This window comes from Petaurus breviceps, unplaced genomic scaffold (genome assembly GCF_028583685.1).
Source record: "Petaurus breviceps papuanus isolate PSGF00001 unplaced genomic scaffold, PetGlider_PUasm1.0 229, whole genome shotgun sequence".
In the NCBI taxonomy this organism is placed as follows: domain Eukaryota; kingdom Metazoa; phylum Chordata; class Mammalia; order Diprotodontia; family Petauridae; genus Petaurus; species Petaurus breviceps.
Window position 1 is genome coordinate 12,246,834 of NW_027185903.1, and position 15,213 is coordinate 12,262,046.

Here is a 15,213-nt window from a genome sequence, read left to right on the forward strand (position 1 = left end):
TCTAAAATTGTTAGTTGATTATTATACATGGAAAGGAGGAGACTGGTTAAAACTTTATTCGGATTAATTCTACTCATTCAGATCATTCCTCCTGCATGTATGAGATTTGATGAAGCAGGGGCATCAATCACCCTAGCCCCTCCCTAAAGTCCATATCAGTTATTCTTATTTTGTGAAACTGCCAAGGAAACTATCTGTGGAGGCAAGGTCATTCAGCCTGAGAAAGGAACTTGTTTCAGTTGTTCCTAAACAATGAATCTAACTTGCTAAGAAAGTTGCAAAATATTAAAAGGGATTTCTTGAGAAAGAAAAACATTAAATGAAATTCCTTATGTGAGAAAAACCTAGTAAATCTTTATTGTTTATTACAGTTCCATGGAAATAAAATTAACATATAATTGGATATGAGTTGTGATTGGTGAAAAATTGCTACTTAAAATAAAAAGCATTTAATATTATATTTAATTCATATTTTATTTTTTCTTTCTCTAGCAAAATTTATATGATCAGAATAATTAGTAAAAGATATGAACTCTTTTGTGTTAGCTCATTGGGAAACCTAATACTATTTTTTATCAAGAATTAGAACATATACAGTAACTTATACAAACTACTTAAGCTCACTTTAAAATATCTCCCTTGTTTAGAGGGATTCTAATACTAATAGCTTTTATAAGTACTTTGATCAGCTTCTTAATTGTTGCCTACATAAAGATTCAATTACTATACCTTTTTTTGACTAAAAACTGTGATGTTTAAGAATTCTGCAATAGTTTGTCAATAAATACCTTGAGAATCTATGTTACCTATGTTATACCAATTTGGTTTAAATGAATCTCACTCTTAAAAGTTTTGTTTTTGCTTTTAGGATTTCCAAGACAACTTATAGCTAAATTAAAGTAAAGTAAAGTAGAACAGATTTTGCTATTTTGATTCCAATGTATAGTCATTCCATGGCCTAGGCAAGAGTTAAAGTAGTGTCTGAACTTATTATAAGTAAAATATTTAATTTCAGAAATATCTCTTTCTTCCAAAGTGAATATAATCAAAGGATAAACAAGCTTTGTGTAACAAAGATGTAGGTCTACTATTCAGTTGTAAAGTTCTAGTCAGGAACTTCTTTTTGTCTATCAGCTTCCTGGAAATGCAAGCTAATTAATTGCAATTATATTAACATTAGTTCTTATAATGATAAAGTTGTTAATATTCACTTTACTTCTACCCACTAGACACAGCTTTCTGATACGCTATTATTGTTAAATGATTTTTCTTTTCCCTTAATATTGAGTCAGATAACAAATATTCTCTACACATATGCCAACACATATTGATACTGCTAAACTTAAACACTCAGAATACAGATCTTTTTAACCATTTTCAGAAGTTACAAGCTCTTATGACATAGAGGCCACTACCTATATTGCAATTCATTCTTCATTTCCTAGGCCTCTTTATCTAAATAACGTGACTATTAATCAAAAGTTCAAGTTTATCCAACTTTTTCCCCAAATATTCATAGAATTACATTAGCTTACTCTTATTTTCATCAAAATGCATATACTCTATGTAATCATATATTATAGTTTTATGCTTCTATGGGCATTCTGACACAATTCAATGCTGATAATGTTTCTGCCACTAACAAACTTATTTCAATCTTTCTGTGATCATTTTAAAATAATATTAATTACAGGTATACCCCTTTTAATAAAGATATTACAACCTAGTTGCTAAATAATAAAGGGAGGGAGCAATTAGCTGTATTAGCTACTGCTTTATACACCCAAAATACATTAGCTAAATGAAATATTGCTAAAAATGAGTATACACTGGCAATAAAACAAGGTGAAAGGTGCTTACTCCCCAAAATGAAGGTAATGTGGAATTTATTACTGTGGGAGAGAGGCTGTGCTTATATATTTTCCAGAAGCTGGAGAACGACCAGTGAGGGTGGCAGAAAAGAAACGTAGGGGATGTGTACTCCAAATCACCAAGGAAGATGAAAAGGCTCTAGCAGCATTAGAAGAACTCACAGAGACAGAACATGGGAATAAAGAAGAAGAGGTCTCCTAATGCAACCAAAACAAAAAAGCTATGCCCCCATGGGGGCAGATCGAACATTTTTATATCCACCCAAAGGACTGAAAAACCTGTTACCCCAGGATTTGTGTTTCTTGCTGTGATCACTCTGCTTTCTATACAAACTGAACTGGTTCCATCCTGATTTATGTTTTGATATACCTACCCCTGCTAAATCACTTGTTTCATATATAACTGTAATTGTGACTACATGTATTTGACCCCCTCAACCCTTCCTTACTTCTGCTAATGTCAATCATTTACAGATGATATAAGTCCATACTATGATTTATTGGGATATACCCTGCTTTAACTGTACTCTCAAACAATGTATTAGTGTTTATGATGTGATACTGTTTGTAGAACTGCCCTCTTTTGATTTTAGACTTCAGGGGAACCTGCACAAAAGCGATTTCTGGACTGTTACTCATGGGACTGATTGCAACTGTATCTTCTATTCTCCTTCTCCAGTGTACTTATGGATACACCTGTCTATGTACGACTCCTCTGTATGGAATATTGTTTGCATTCGTTGTGCTCCTGCTCTATGTATATCTAGAAGGGATTTGTACTATTATTTTGTCTACTATCATTGATAATTTCAACCACTGTGTCTTTGTATTTAGGTAATAAGTTGAAGTAGAGACTTTCAGCAAAAATTAGATGCTTTAAAGGAAACTAGAATTTGTGAAAGACAAGCTAGCAGAAACTGAGTTTTGTTGAAGTGTTATTATAGATTTCATCCTATTTGTGTTATACCCATGAAATATAATAGGTCTAATTATGATTGACAAAAAGTTAAAAATTGTTTGTCAGGAATTTTTAGAAATACCCCCATAGGAGTGGATTTGGCACAATTCGATAAATTGATTTCCTGTATCATGGAGGCCTCCCTGGATAAATTACATGGACAATTTGGCACAACAAATTTAGGGTTCATTTAAAGAGTTAAGTCCTTTGCATTGGCTGTATATGTTGCTTTCACCCCTTCTTCCTCTGGTTATATTGTATCTCCTTGCGATTTGCATTGTGAAGTATGTAGTAGCTATTTTTATACAAACCCTCTACACCTGTGTTTCCACCTCGTTATTGTTTTCCCCGTGATTTGTGAATACTATATGATATGTAATTGAATGGCTTTTGTTTATGGTAATTATCCCCTAGTCTGTTGCCCTCTTATGCAGATGTCCAAAAAATCCCGTGCCTTGAAGGAAGGGGGATTTGTTGGGGCCTGCAGCTCCTCTTTGGGTTTCAGGCAGCCTCTTGAGTTCAGGTCTGACATAACAAGATACAGAGCAATCAGCAATATGTGCTGATCTCATCTGTACTCGGGGCACCCTTACCCCTAGGAAGTGCCGAGGCGCCAGATTGTGTGCTGTCACGCAATTTACCCTGCTACCTTGAGACTAATCTCTGGGGCTAAGGGTAAGTGCGCAGGAGTGTGCAAGCTGTTCTGGTCACAGTCTCCCTGTTCTCTGATTGGCCCCCTACTTTCCCTCACGAGCTGTCCTCGAGCTCTGCAAGTGCTCAGCTAGAAACCTTGGGTTCACAACAGTAGGCCACCTCAGGCAGTTCTGGTACCCAGAGGGGGGAAAAGTACAGCTGGGGTAGGCAACAAGAGCAGTGACCTCAAATCACTTTTTAAAGACAAAACCAATGATACAGATCTTGATGCAGATAGGTAGGCTTGGAGTTAAAAGGAAGACATGAGTTTGAATCCTGCTTTAGATACTTACTGGCTATGGACCCTGGGAAAGTCACTTAACCTTTATGGACCTTAGTTTCCCCATTTGTAAAATGAAGAAGTTAGGCTCAATGACCTTTAAAGTCCCTTCTAGCTCTTGCTCTGGATGCAATGGGAGACCCTGGTCCTTTTAAGCTAAAGCCTTTACAGGTTCTCACTTAGAGTGAGGTAGTGCCCATTCAGTGAATAGGACTCTTTAACAAGTGAGTCAAGGGATGACCCATTTAGTAAAAAAAAAATAAAAAAAGTCAAAGTGGGAGGGGAAGATCCTCCTGGTTGCTGGTCAAAAGAGAAGCAGTTACTATTGACATTCACTTTGAGCCAGGAGGGCCCCCAAAACAACCATTATGTGGTGCTTGGGCAGGGACCTATTGTTGTCCAGTCCCTGAGATCCAGAGTGAATGGGGTTTAAGGCGTGGTCTTTGAGAAAGAGATCTAGCCAGTAAACCCCAAGTTAACTAGCCAGCTTTCAGCCATCAAAAATTATTTTCCTTTGGAGAGGAGAGGCAGGGGCATGGAACTGAGTTACCCAGATGACTGGGTCCCCATTCAGGCAGAGTGGGCTACTCATGGGTTGTACTTGTCCTTTATTCTCAAAGAGGATCATGACATCAGGGACATGATGACATGACTTGCAGTTGACTTGGATTTGAGTGAGGGAGGGCTGTGCAAGGTCACCAGCCTCACTTTCTCCTCCAGAGCCATCTCCTTCTAGCTCTAAATCTCTGTTCTGTGGTGTTGGATCATGGGACACTAGACTCCATGGGTTTCCCTGGGATACCATAAAGGCACTGATGGGGAAACTATTAAAGGACAAATCTGGGCTGATGAGGAAATCATGCAGGGTACTCTTGTCCAGCACGGGGGGGGCAGACGTGTGCTCTTCCGATCTGAGGGGGGAGGGAAGGCATCTAGAAGTTCCCTACTTTAAGTAATTGTTCTTTCTAATTAGTCAATTGTTTCTACATCTAAATTTCTGTGCCCTGGAACAAATCGCTGATTTCTCTGACCTAGTTACAGCTCTGTATTATAGTTTGGTATAAGATTCTGATTAAGAGCATAGATACTCTAAGAAAGTTATGATGGTCTAAAGTATAGCACAATAACCAGATCTTTTGGTCACATATGATTTGACTTTACCTATACAGACACTGTGTGTCCATGTGTGTGTATGTGTGTCCACGTGTGTGTATGTGCATGCATGTGTGTGCACACATTTCTGTCTATGTGTGTGTGTACACATATGTGTGTATATATGTATATGTGGAGAGAGAGAGAAAGAGAGACCTTTGATTTTATATCAGAACCCACCAAAAAAGTAAAGCATTATGCAAGATAACACTAGCCTTTCCCTGTCTTGTGAAAAAAGGATTTATAGTTCTTTGGAAGAAAGGCAGAATAGAATATACATTCTATTCTCTCTCTATTTAGATAGACACATGCATACATAAGTACACATGTATATGTGTACATATATATATATATGCTCCCAAATATCTCTATAAATAGATGTATATCTATTTCAATATTGATATAGTTATAGATATCCCTAAATCTCAAATTTCAGGTCTAAGACCTTAATTTTGTGATTACAGGATAAAATAAGTTTCTTGGTTAGCTACCTGCAAAGAGTGGCAAAGCTCATCTTATAGCAAGGAATGGAGAGGGCCAGGATGGTGGGTAAAGGACCGAGAATGTATATTCTAAGTGATTTCAAAGCCACAATTCCAAGTTTTGGGACTGAGTGGAGGATAGTCACAGTTTAATAGTTTCCCTTGACATCCAGAAATGAAATGAATTTTACCAGCTTGAATTCCAACATAAACTTAAAATTCCTGAAGAGACACTTTAAATTGATTACTATTTTAGAATTATCCCCTAGAGAAAGAGATATATGTGATTGAGCAATATATATGGGATATAACTCAAATAATGAAACTCTTTTCAAAAGAACATATCAGGATTTGGTGTGGAGGATTCTGAGAAAGGAGGGAGATAGTAAGTAATTTGCTCAGGATCATACAGTTAAGTGTGTGTCTGACATCACATTTGAACTCAGATCTTCCTAATTCCAGGCCCAGGACAATATCTACTGTGCTGCTGACTGATACTAGGTGTGTGATCATAGGCAAGTTAAATAACCTCTCAGGGTCTCAGGCAATTTTGTATAATTATAAATTACAGAAAAAATATAGATCTGCAACTGTATAGGGAATTTCTACATTAAGTATTTTCTAAACCAATGAAATCACAGTTGCAAGCTCACTTTTCCCTCCAAAAAACAAACACAGAATGTATGCATCAAATAAATGTTCTTCTTCAAAGTAGTCACCTGGGAAAATCATGTATTGTTCCAATGACCATGGCCATTGCACAAGTCATTTCTAGATTGTATATTTTCTAATTTCCTTCATGGTCAGTTTATCATCCATGCAAGAACATCAGTCACCTTGCTTTCTAGAACATTTCATGTTTAGTATCGCCATGTGCCTGAATTTTTTTTAAAAACATCTAACAACAAACTTTTCAAATAACTTCATTAATGTAATGATTTTTCTCCCATCTATCTCCTAATTTCTGATTACCCAGATGTGAGTCTATAAATAGGAGCTTTCTTTTATATCAATCTTGTCTTCCTCCTCCACCCTCCTCTTTGTCTGCCTCATTGGGCAATATCACAAGAAGTGATTTGGCCTTGAAATGTGATTAGTAAAAGAATCAGGAAGCCTAAGCAAAATGATGATAACCTCAAAGTTTCCATTTAACACATGAATACCTTGATAATCTGCAGAATATTGCCCTGGGGATTTTTTTTGGTTATTGTTTTTAATTTTTTAAAATATGGTGAAGATAGCATTTACTAGAAGTAAACTGGAATGATTTTTACTAGGTATATTTCTCCAAGCTAGAAATGATACCCAGGAGAAAAGTACATTACCACTGTCACACTTGAATTTGTTCTTGCAATCAACGTCTTCTATGTTGCACAGTTTTGTTGGATAACATCTTTGGGATGTTGCCAGCTGCTCCGTACATGGCTGCCCCCCAAACTGCGAGGGACGCAAGAGGGATCTCACTCGAAACTGAAAGGGAAGCAGAGAATAATGGGGAACTCTATCTGTTGCTGCCCACACCCCAAAATATTGTGTTACTTGTTTGTTGGAGAAGTATGATCCCAAAGAATTCTTGTATTTATTAGCCCAGAGAGTTAGGTTCTTAATCCTGCTCAGTTCAGTGACTTTGCAGGACTTTAAGAAAACCATTTTCTAAGTGTGACTTAGTTTCTCCATCAGCTAATGATGAGAGAAAACGATGAGGAAAGAGCATAATGAAAGGAGAGTTGGAAGACCTGAGTCCCTTGGATAACTACTGAGATTGTCTTTACTTCATGTCTGTTAGATTTCATGGCTTCCATGCAGATAGTATCCATAGAAAGTCAATGAAGAGGAGAAGGACACTGAACATAAACTCAGAAAACCTGTGTTTCTGTCCCAGCTCTACTACATACTAGCTGTATGACTATAAGTAAGTCACTTGCCCTCTCTGTTACTCAGTTTCCTCATCTGCAAAAAGAGAGAGCTGGACTAAGTGAACTCTTAGGTTCCTTCTTGACTAGCAAATGGTGATTCCAGTCTCTGCCACTAACTCTACTACCTGGGGCAAGTCATCAAACATTTTAGTGCCTCAGTTTACTCATCTGCAAAATGAAAGAATTCTATAAGATTCCTTTTAGCTCTAAAGTCCTTTGATTATACTCTAGAATAAATCATAAATATTTATTGAGTCCTCCATGTAAAATGTTATGCAAGATAACACTAGCTTTTCGCTATCTTGTGAATATCATGAGTTTATAAATGTGAAAAAGATTTTATAGTTCTGTAGAAGAAAGGAAAGAAAATATATAAGTACTTTCCCTTTGAAAGTAATTTTTAAAAAAGTGAAGAAGCAACTACACAATTCTGGGGTATGCTTACTGTAAAACCCAATTTGGTCAGGGTCCATGAAGGTCAATGACCTAGTTCAAATAAACATCCGGGTCAGCAAATTTTAAAATTTCGAAATGCAAACAAACCGAGTGACTTTCTAATATGGAAGGAGAGCTGGTCATCGATTTTCTTAGTTCCAGTTCAAATCAATTTCACACTGGCCTCTTCCTTTATTTTGCTTCTCCTATCTCCTAGAAAAGCCTGAAACCAGTAGCATGACCAGAATATGTCTAATAGCAATAATAACAATAGCTAGCACTTCTAAAGTGCCATTTCTATGTGTCAGTCACTGTGCTAAGTGCTTTATAATTATTATCTCATTTGATCCTCACAACAACCCTATAAGGTAGGTGCTGTTATCATTCCCAATCTACAGTTGAGAAAACTGAACAGAGGTTAAGTGACTTGCCCAGGGTCACACAGCTAGTAAATGTCTGAGTCTAGATTTGAACTTAGATCTAGAACCTGATTCTAGATCCAATGTTCTATCCAATGTGCCACCTAGCTCCCTCTCCAATAATAAGGGGTTTGAAGGTTTAAAATATCTAGTAAGGAAGGACAATGTGGATAGAAGGAGCACTAGTCTTGATATCAGGAGACCTGGATTCAAATGAGTTTGTCCCTGTTAGTAAAAACAGTCATTTGTACTCTTTGTGCTTCATTGACTTTATTGGTAAAAAAAAAAGGTTAATTATTGTTGCTCTATCTACTTCATAGGGTAGTTATAAGGAAAATACTTGGCAGACTTATTTGGTTTGGGCAGCAATAGCCGGAGCCCCCATTCTTTTCTGCTTCTCTTTTGGAACTAGATTTGTGATTTCATCTGTGTTGGGCATTCTTTCACTGAATCATTTCCTCTGACACCTACCTACTTTCAGACCATCTTTACCTCTCCAGAAACTTGACCTTTACCATTGGCTACTCCTACTCTGATAGGTAAGCCTTTTGCCCTATCTTTCCAGGAGCCAGGACTCTGTGAAACACTACAATTTCTTCATTAGGCTTTAGGTTTTTTCCTCCCCTCTGCCATCCCTTTTTCCTGCACCTCTCTATGTTTTTGTGGTCTTTTCCCATTAGAATCCGAACTCTTTGAGGACAGAGATCATTGCATATTTGTATCCCCAGTATTTATCACAGTGTCTGATGTATAGTAAGCACTCAATAAATGTTCTCTCTCTTTCTGTCTGTCTCTGTCTCTCTGTCTTTCTCTCTCTGTTTCTCTGTCTCTTTCTCGCTCTGTCTCTTTATCTCTCTTTCTTTGTCTCCAATTTATAATCCTAGATTGGGGTAGAGGATAATGGGGAGATGGAGAGATCAAATAATTTCCTGAACTATGGCAAATAAAGGTAGTAATAATAGATGTCTTTGTCATATCCCCGGTCTTATTGGAAAGGTTTCCAGCCTTTGTTTATTACATAAAATATTGACTCTGGGTTTTAAGTAGATACTAATAATGGCAATATTAGCGAAAGATCCATTTATTGCTATGCTATCTAATGTTGTTGTTGCTGTTATTGGTTTTTAACATATAAAGATATTGGATTTTGTTAAAAGCTTTTTCAACATCTACTGAGATAATCATGTGGTCACAATTTTTGTTATTAATGTGTGCTATTATGATTATAATTGTCCTTATATTGAACTAATTCTGTATTACTTTTAAAAATACAACCTGGTTATAGTCTAGAATCTTTTTAATATGTTATTACAGTCTCTTTACCAATATTTTATATAAGTATTTTTTTGTGTGGCTGTTCATTAGGGACATTGTTCTATGGTTTTCTTTTTCTGTTTTGTCTCCCATGGTTTAAGTGTCAAGACCATATTTGTATTATAGAAGGAATTTGGAATGATTTCTTCTTTTTGATTTCTGTAAACACTACATACTATAGGAGTTAATTGTTCTTTGAATGTTTGATAGAATTTCCCTGTAAATTGATCTGGTTCTGGATTTTTTCCCCCTTGGGAAGATCATGTGTGGTTGTGTAATTTATGTTGTTTTGTTTTTTTTGACATTAGCTTAAAATTTTAAATAATATATTTTTTGTTCAGATAATCTAAAATTTTTATATTTTTTTATGAATATTTATCCATTTCCTCTAAGCTTTCAGTTTTGCTAGCATACAATTGACCAAAATAGTGTCAGATAATTTCCTTTTTTATCTTCAATTGCTGTGAAGTCTCTTTTAATTTTTTTTTTTTGCTTTTTGGAGGGCAATTGGAGTTAAGTGACTTGCCCAAGGTCATATGGCTAGTTTTTGTGTTAAGTGTCTGAGGCCGGATCCGAACCCAGGTCCTCCTGACTCCAGGGCTGGTGCTCTATTCACTGCACCACCTAGCCACCCCTCTTTTAAAATGTTTAATAAAATTTGGTTTTATTTTCTCTTTTTAAATCAGACTTACTATTTATGTTATTAGTAAATAAAGGTCCATAGTTTTATCTATCAATTCAATATAGGGTTTTTTTCCTATCAATTTATTATTAATTTTCATAATATCTCATTCGGTATTTGGGTTTTTGATTAGTTGCTTTTCTAGTTTTTGTCATTGTTGAATACCCAGTTCATTTTTCTGGTCATTTTTCATTTTGTTGATATTTAAAGATGTTACTTTTCCCTAAGAACTGCTTGATTAATTATCTGTGGTACCTTTAAGCATATTATTATTTCCCTGTTTATCTCTTTTTTCTGTTTTCTGTTGCCTTGTCTGAAATGATGATGGCTATCCTTGCTTTTTTTAGTTCATAAAAGCATCCCAGATTTTCCTACATCTCTTATTTTAACTGCCTAAATCTTATGTTAGCAATTCCCCTAACTTCTCTGGGTCTGTTTCTTCATCTGTAACATTAAGGGTTTAGACTCAATGACCTCTAAGATCATGTCCAGTTTGAAAGCTTATTATCCTGTGTTCCTTTTTAACTCATTCATTGTGTCAGTAAATTAATTCTCCGTGACTTGGCTTCCCTTCAAGGGAGAATCTTTGCTATATCATCTTCACATACCTGTTTTTTAACACAAGGGTCACATTCAGACCATGGTCCAAAGTCACTCAGCAGGCAGTTGATGGGACACATTTGCTGGTTGCAGGCCCTGGATTCATGCTTTGAACACAGCCTATCACAGTAGTTTTCTTCATAATATTTATCTTGTACTATTTGTCTGCAAACAGGAAAACAACAACAATGATTAACTTAGGCTGACTCCACTCACTGGGGCACCATCTCTTAGAATTCGTAAGTGAAATGAAAAAAATTAACAATTGATTCTTTTGTCTCAGGTAGTTTTCATTCATGATTTTTTTGAAATATAACTCTGAAAAACCAGGCTTAATAAAGTCTATTGGGATTCAAATAGAGCTACTGGACTATGCCTTTAAACCCAAATTATTCTGGCTCTCACTGCTTGGCCTTACTTGCTCATTGTTTGGGTTTTGGTGGATCAGAGTGAGTGTAAATAGCAATTGTTTCTGTTCTGGCCAGAAATTCTTGGAGTCTTCGCTTCCCAGGTTGATTCTTTTGTGAAGGCAAAATAGACCACCTTTTGCCTTCATTCTCACATAGCCATTCATTACTGAATGGGTATTGCTTCAAGCAAACTGGAACTTGGGAAAGACATAGCTTAAAAAGGCCAAGGTCTCCCATTGCATCTGGAGCCATCACTAGTTGTCCTGATCTATGTCTTGCCACTGGACTCTGATGACTCTGAAGGAGAGAGTGAGGCTGGTGACTTTGCACAGCCCTGCCTCACTCAAATCCAATTCACTTATTTACAAGTCAAGACATCATTCTCCTGAAATCATTGGTCCTCTTCGAGAAAGAAAGATGAACAACCAGAACAAACAGCGATCTCTTGGAAGAGATGACAATTACATCACATTGCTGTTAGGAAAAAGGGAAGTATATGAGGGAGAGACGTGGGAGTGTGGAATAAGATAGAGTGTGTCTCATGGCCATCTACTTAAACAATGGCATTTCTATAGAGGAGTTAAGAGGAAAATGACAGAACAAATGGAATAAAAAGTTATGGTGTCTTTTTAGGTTGTAAAAGACCTATGGGTACCACATGTCAAGAGAATGACAATTTAATGCTAGTGGACAGAAGTTGATGAATTCCAGTTTCCTGAGGAATTACTGTGTGACCTTAGGCAGAGGGATGGGGGATCTTACTTGAGCTGAGTCTGTTTTCTTTACATAGAAAATAGAGATAAAAACGCTAATCTGCCTGCATATAGTACTTATACTTTCTGTTGGCCCAGGTCTTGTCATGTTCCAAAATTCTCTCATCTATAGGTGTTAGGGAACCAATGTTCATTTGGATTTTGACTCTGTCACTTACTAATTATGCAATCATGGAAAATCCATTTAATTTTTCTGAATTTTCAATATCTCATTGATAAGCAAGGATACTAATACCTGAACCATCAACCTTGCAGGATTAAAATTTTTTATTAAGCACATTTGGCATGCAGAGCTCTATTCTAGCTACTGAGAAAGAGACAAAGTCTAGATAATTCATGGTTTCTCCCCTCCTGGAGCTTACTATCTAAGAGAATAAGATAGAAGTATAGTAATAATTCACAAATATTAGCTAATATTAAAAATAACGGAAATACAGACAATGTGGATTATCAGGCAAATAAGCAACAAGAATTTGTTAAATGCCTACTATAAAGGTCAGGAATGAGGCCAAAATCTAGAGATACAACAAAACCAAAACAATGTCTTTTCTCAATGAATTTACTTTCTAATCAAGTAGACATTATGTCATCTACAGGTATATATAAGATATCTAAAAATGATAGCTAGCATTTCTATAGTACTTGCTATGGCTAAGTGCTTAATTGTTTCATTTGATCCTCATAACAACCCTAGGAAGTGGGTGCTATTTCTATCTCCATTTTACAGTTGAGGAAACTGAGGCAAACAAATATTAAGGCACTTGTAAAAGGTCATATAGAGAGTGTCTGAGGCTGGATTTGAATTCAAGTCTTCCTGACTCCAGGCTGAGTGCCTTATACTGACCCCTGATAAATGAGATACAAGGTAACTTTGGAGGGAAATTTCTGTAGAGAGTTATGCTTGGCTTTAGTTGTAAAGGAAATCAAGAGTTCTACAAGGAGGGGAGTTAAGGAGGGTGAGAATTCCAGGCACAAGAGGCAGTCAATGCAGAGGCATGGAGATGGGAGATGGAGAATCAATCATGAAGAACAGCATATAGACCATTGTGGCTAGGTGATAGAGAGCATGGAGGGCAGTAATGTGTTAGCTGGAAAAGTAAGAAGAGGGTGTGTGAATGTCAAGCAGAGAAGTTTAATCTTACAGGTACTAGAAAACTACTAGAATCTGTTGAGGGCAGCTAGGTAGTAGGCCTGGAACCAGGAAGACTCCTCTTTCTGAGTTCAAATCCAGCCTCAGCTGTGTGACCCTGGGCAAGTCATGTAACCCTGTTTGCTTCAGTTTCTTCATCGCTAACATGAGATGGAGAAGGAAATGGCAAACTACTCCAGCATTTCTGCCAAGAAAACCCTAAATGAGGTCATGAAGAGTGGAACATGACTGAAACAACTGAACAAGCAAGCAAAGAATTGATTGAATAAGGGGATCAAATTGTTAAAACTGCACTTTAGGGGTTTAAGGAGTGGGTAGGAATTTACTTGAGGAATAGGAAGGAGGAGAGTTCTCATATAGATACTGTGTAGAAACATTTTTTTTTAAAGCAATCGGGGTTAAGTAACTTGCTCAAGGTTACACGCCCAGTTATTTCTGGGTGTGGTGCTGAGTATCTGAGCCTGGGATTTGATCTCCAGGTCATCCTGACTCTGGAGCTGGTGCTCTTACTCGCTGAGCCACCTGGCCACCCCTAAGCAATTGGAGTTAAGTAACTTGCTCAAGGTTACACGGCCAGGTGTTTCTGGGTGGGTGCTAAGTGTCTGAGCCCAGGATTCGATCTCCAGGTCATCCCGACACTGGGGTCAGTGCTCTTACTCGCTGTGCTACCTGGCCGCCCTTGTAGAAACAGATATTGAGGATATTAAATTCCTTGCTTCTCAGCACAGCCCTATAAGGTGGGTAGGCTAGCATTTCTGTTGTGTAGATGGGAGGAGGGAACTGGGCTTCAGAAAAATTTAATCTCTTGCTGGTGACAAAGAGCTCTTTTCTTTTCAGCTAAAGCTTGAGACCACTCCTCTACCCTGCTTTGGAGGGCTACTTCCAAGCAGGACCATGTAAGTTGGTGAACCATCGTCTGCTTGTCTGCATCACAGTATCTGGAAATGCTCTCCCCTCCTCAAGTAACTGAGGGCTCAGATAATGAGGTTTTCACCATTTCAGACCATTAGGACACAATTTAGGATCTGACTGTTACAAAATTCTCAAGTTATTACTAGTAAATGATTTAAATAGAAAACAGGTTAAAATACTCAGGACTGTAAGAACTGTTAAGTAATAAAGTTCCGGGCACTTCAAAGCTAACAAATAAAAGACCACTGCCATGAGATAATTAGGAGAGCTGTGTCTTAATTTTTGACTGTCACCAGTTTGCTATGTAATCTAGGGAAAATCACTTAATCTCTATTGATCTTACTTTCTTCATCTGTAAAATGAAATGATTGGATTAGATAATCTTTAAAGTCCTATCTGATAATAAGTAATAATGAGGAGAAGGAGGAGAGGAGGAGGAGGAAGAGGAGGAGGAGGAGGAGGAGGAGGAGGAGGAGAGTTAATTTGCTTGGGGAACTGCTTTTTAGGGATAACAAAATGGCAAAGTTAATCATCCATAGGGCCTAGCCTAGTGCCTTTCACAGAATAGGTATTTAATAAATGTTGGATTGAACTGAATCAATGAATGAACTTTTATGGTGAGTATTTGTTTTGTGGGTACCTCATCCTCCCCACTTTACTTGTCATTCAATAGAATTTCTGATTATTGGCTTCAGTTTTCATGGACTTCCAAAGGAAGAAGTAGTCAAATAGTCACACCCACCTCTCTCTTCTCTGGGTTCCATAGTTGCAGGAACTTGAACAGCTGGACCATGGAGTCCATGGGTACCGTTCACAGTAACAGGCCTGGCTCCCACCAATCAGGGCACTCAGCAGGATAGAGTATAATAAGATGCTCTGGTCCATACTCCAGTAGCTTTCACCTGCTGACATTGGATAACATAATACAATGAACAGTAGTCAGTCAGCTAGCATTTATTAACTATTATGTGGCAGGAACTGTAAAAAGCACTGGAAATATTATCTCCAGTTTACAGTTAAAGATTTTGAAGCACAGAGAGGTTAAATAATAAAATGATAACATTTCTGAAACACTATGCGCTAGACCCTGGGCTAACCACTTGTAATGGGAATGGGAATTTGAAGATCTTCTCTGCCCCTTAATAGAATTAGGAGGGAATTTGAAG

The 15,213-nt window shown here is 37.3% G+C and overlaps 1 protein-coding gene across 1 annotated transcript in view; it reads right to left on the minus strand.

Annotated features, from left to right (window-relative positions):
- C6 (complement C6) overlaps positions 1-14,932 on the minus strand; it is a 75,357-nt gene extending 60,425 nt beyond the window's left edge. Inside the window, exons 1-3 of the mRNA XM_069095986.1 lie at positions 14,790-14,932; positions 10,811-10,967; positions 6,762-6,906 (exon numbers count right to left, since the gene is read on the minus strand). Coding sequence (XP_068952087.1) covers positions 6,762-6,906; positions 10,811-10,967; positions 14,790-14,932 — 445 coding nt within the window. The remainder of the gene's footprint in view (positions 1-6,761; positions 6,907-10,810; positions 10,968-14,789) is intronic.
- Positions 14,933-15,213: the final 281 nt, after the last annotated feature.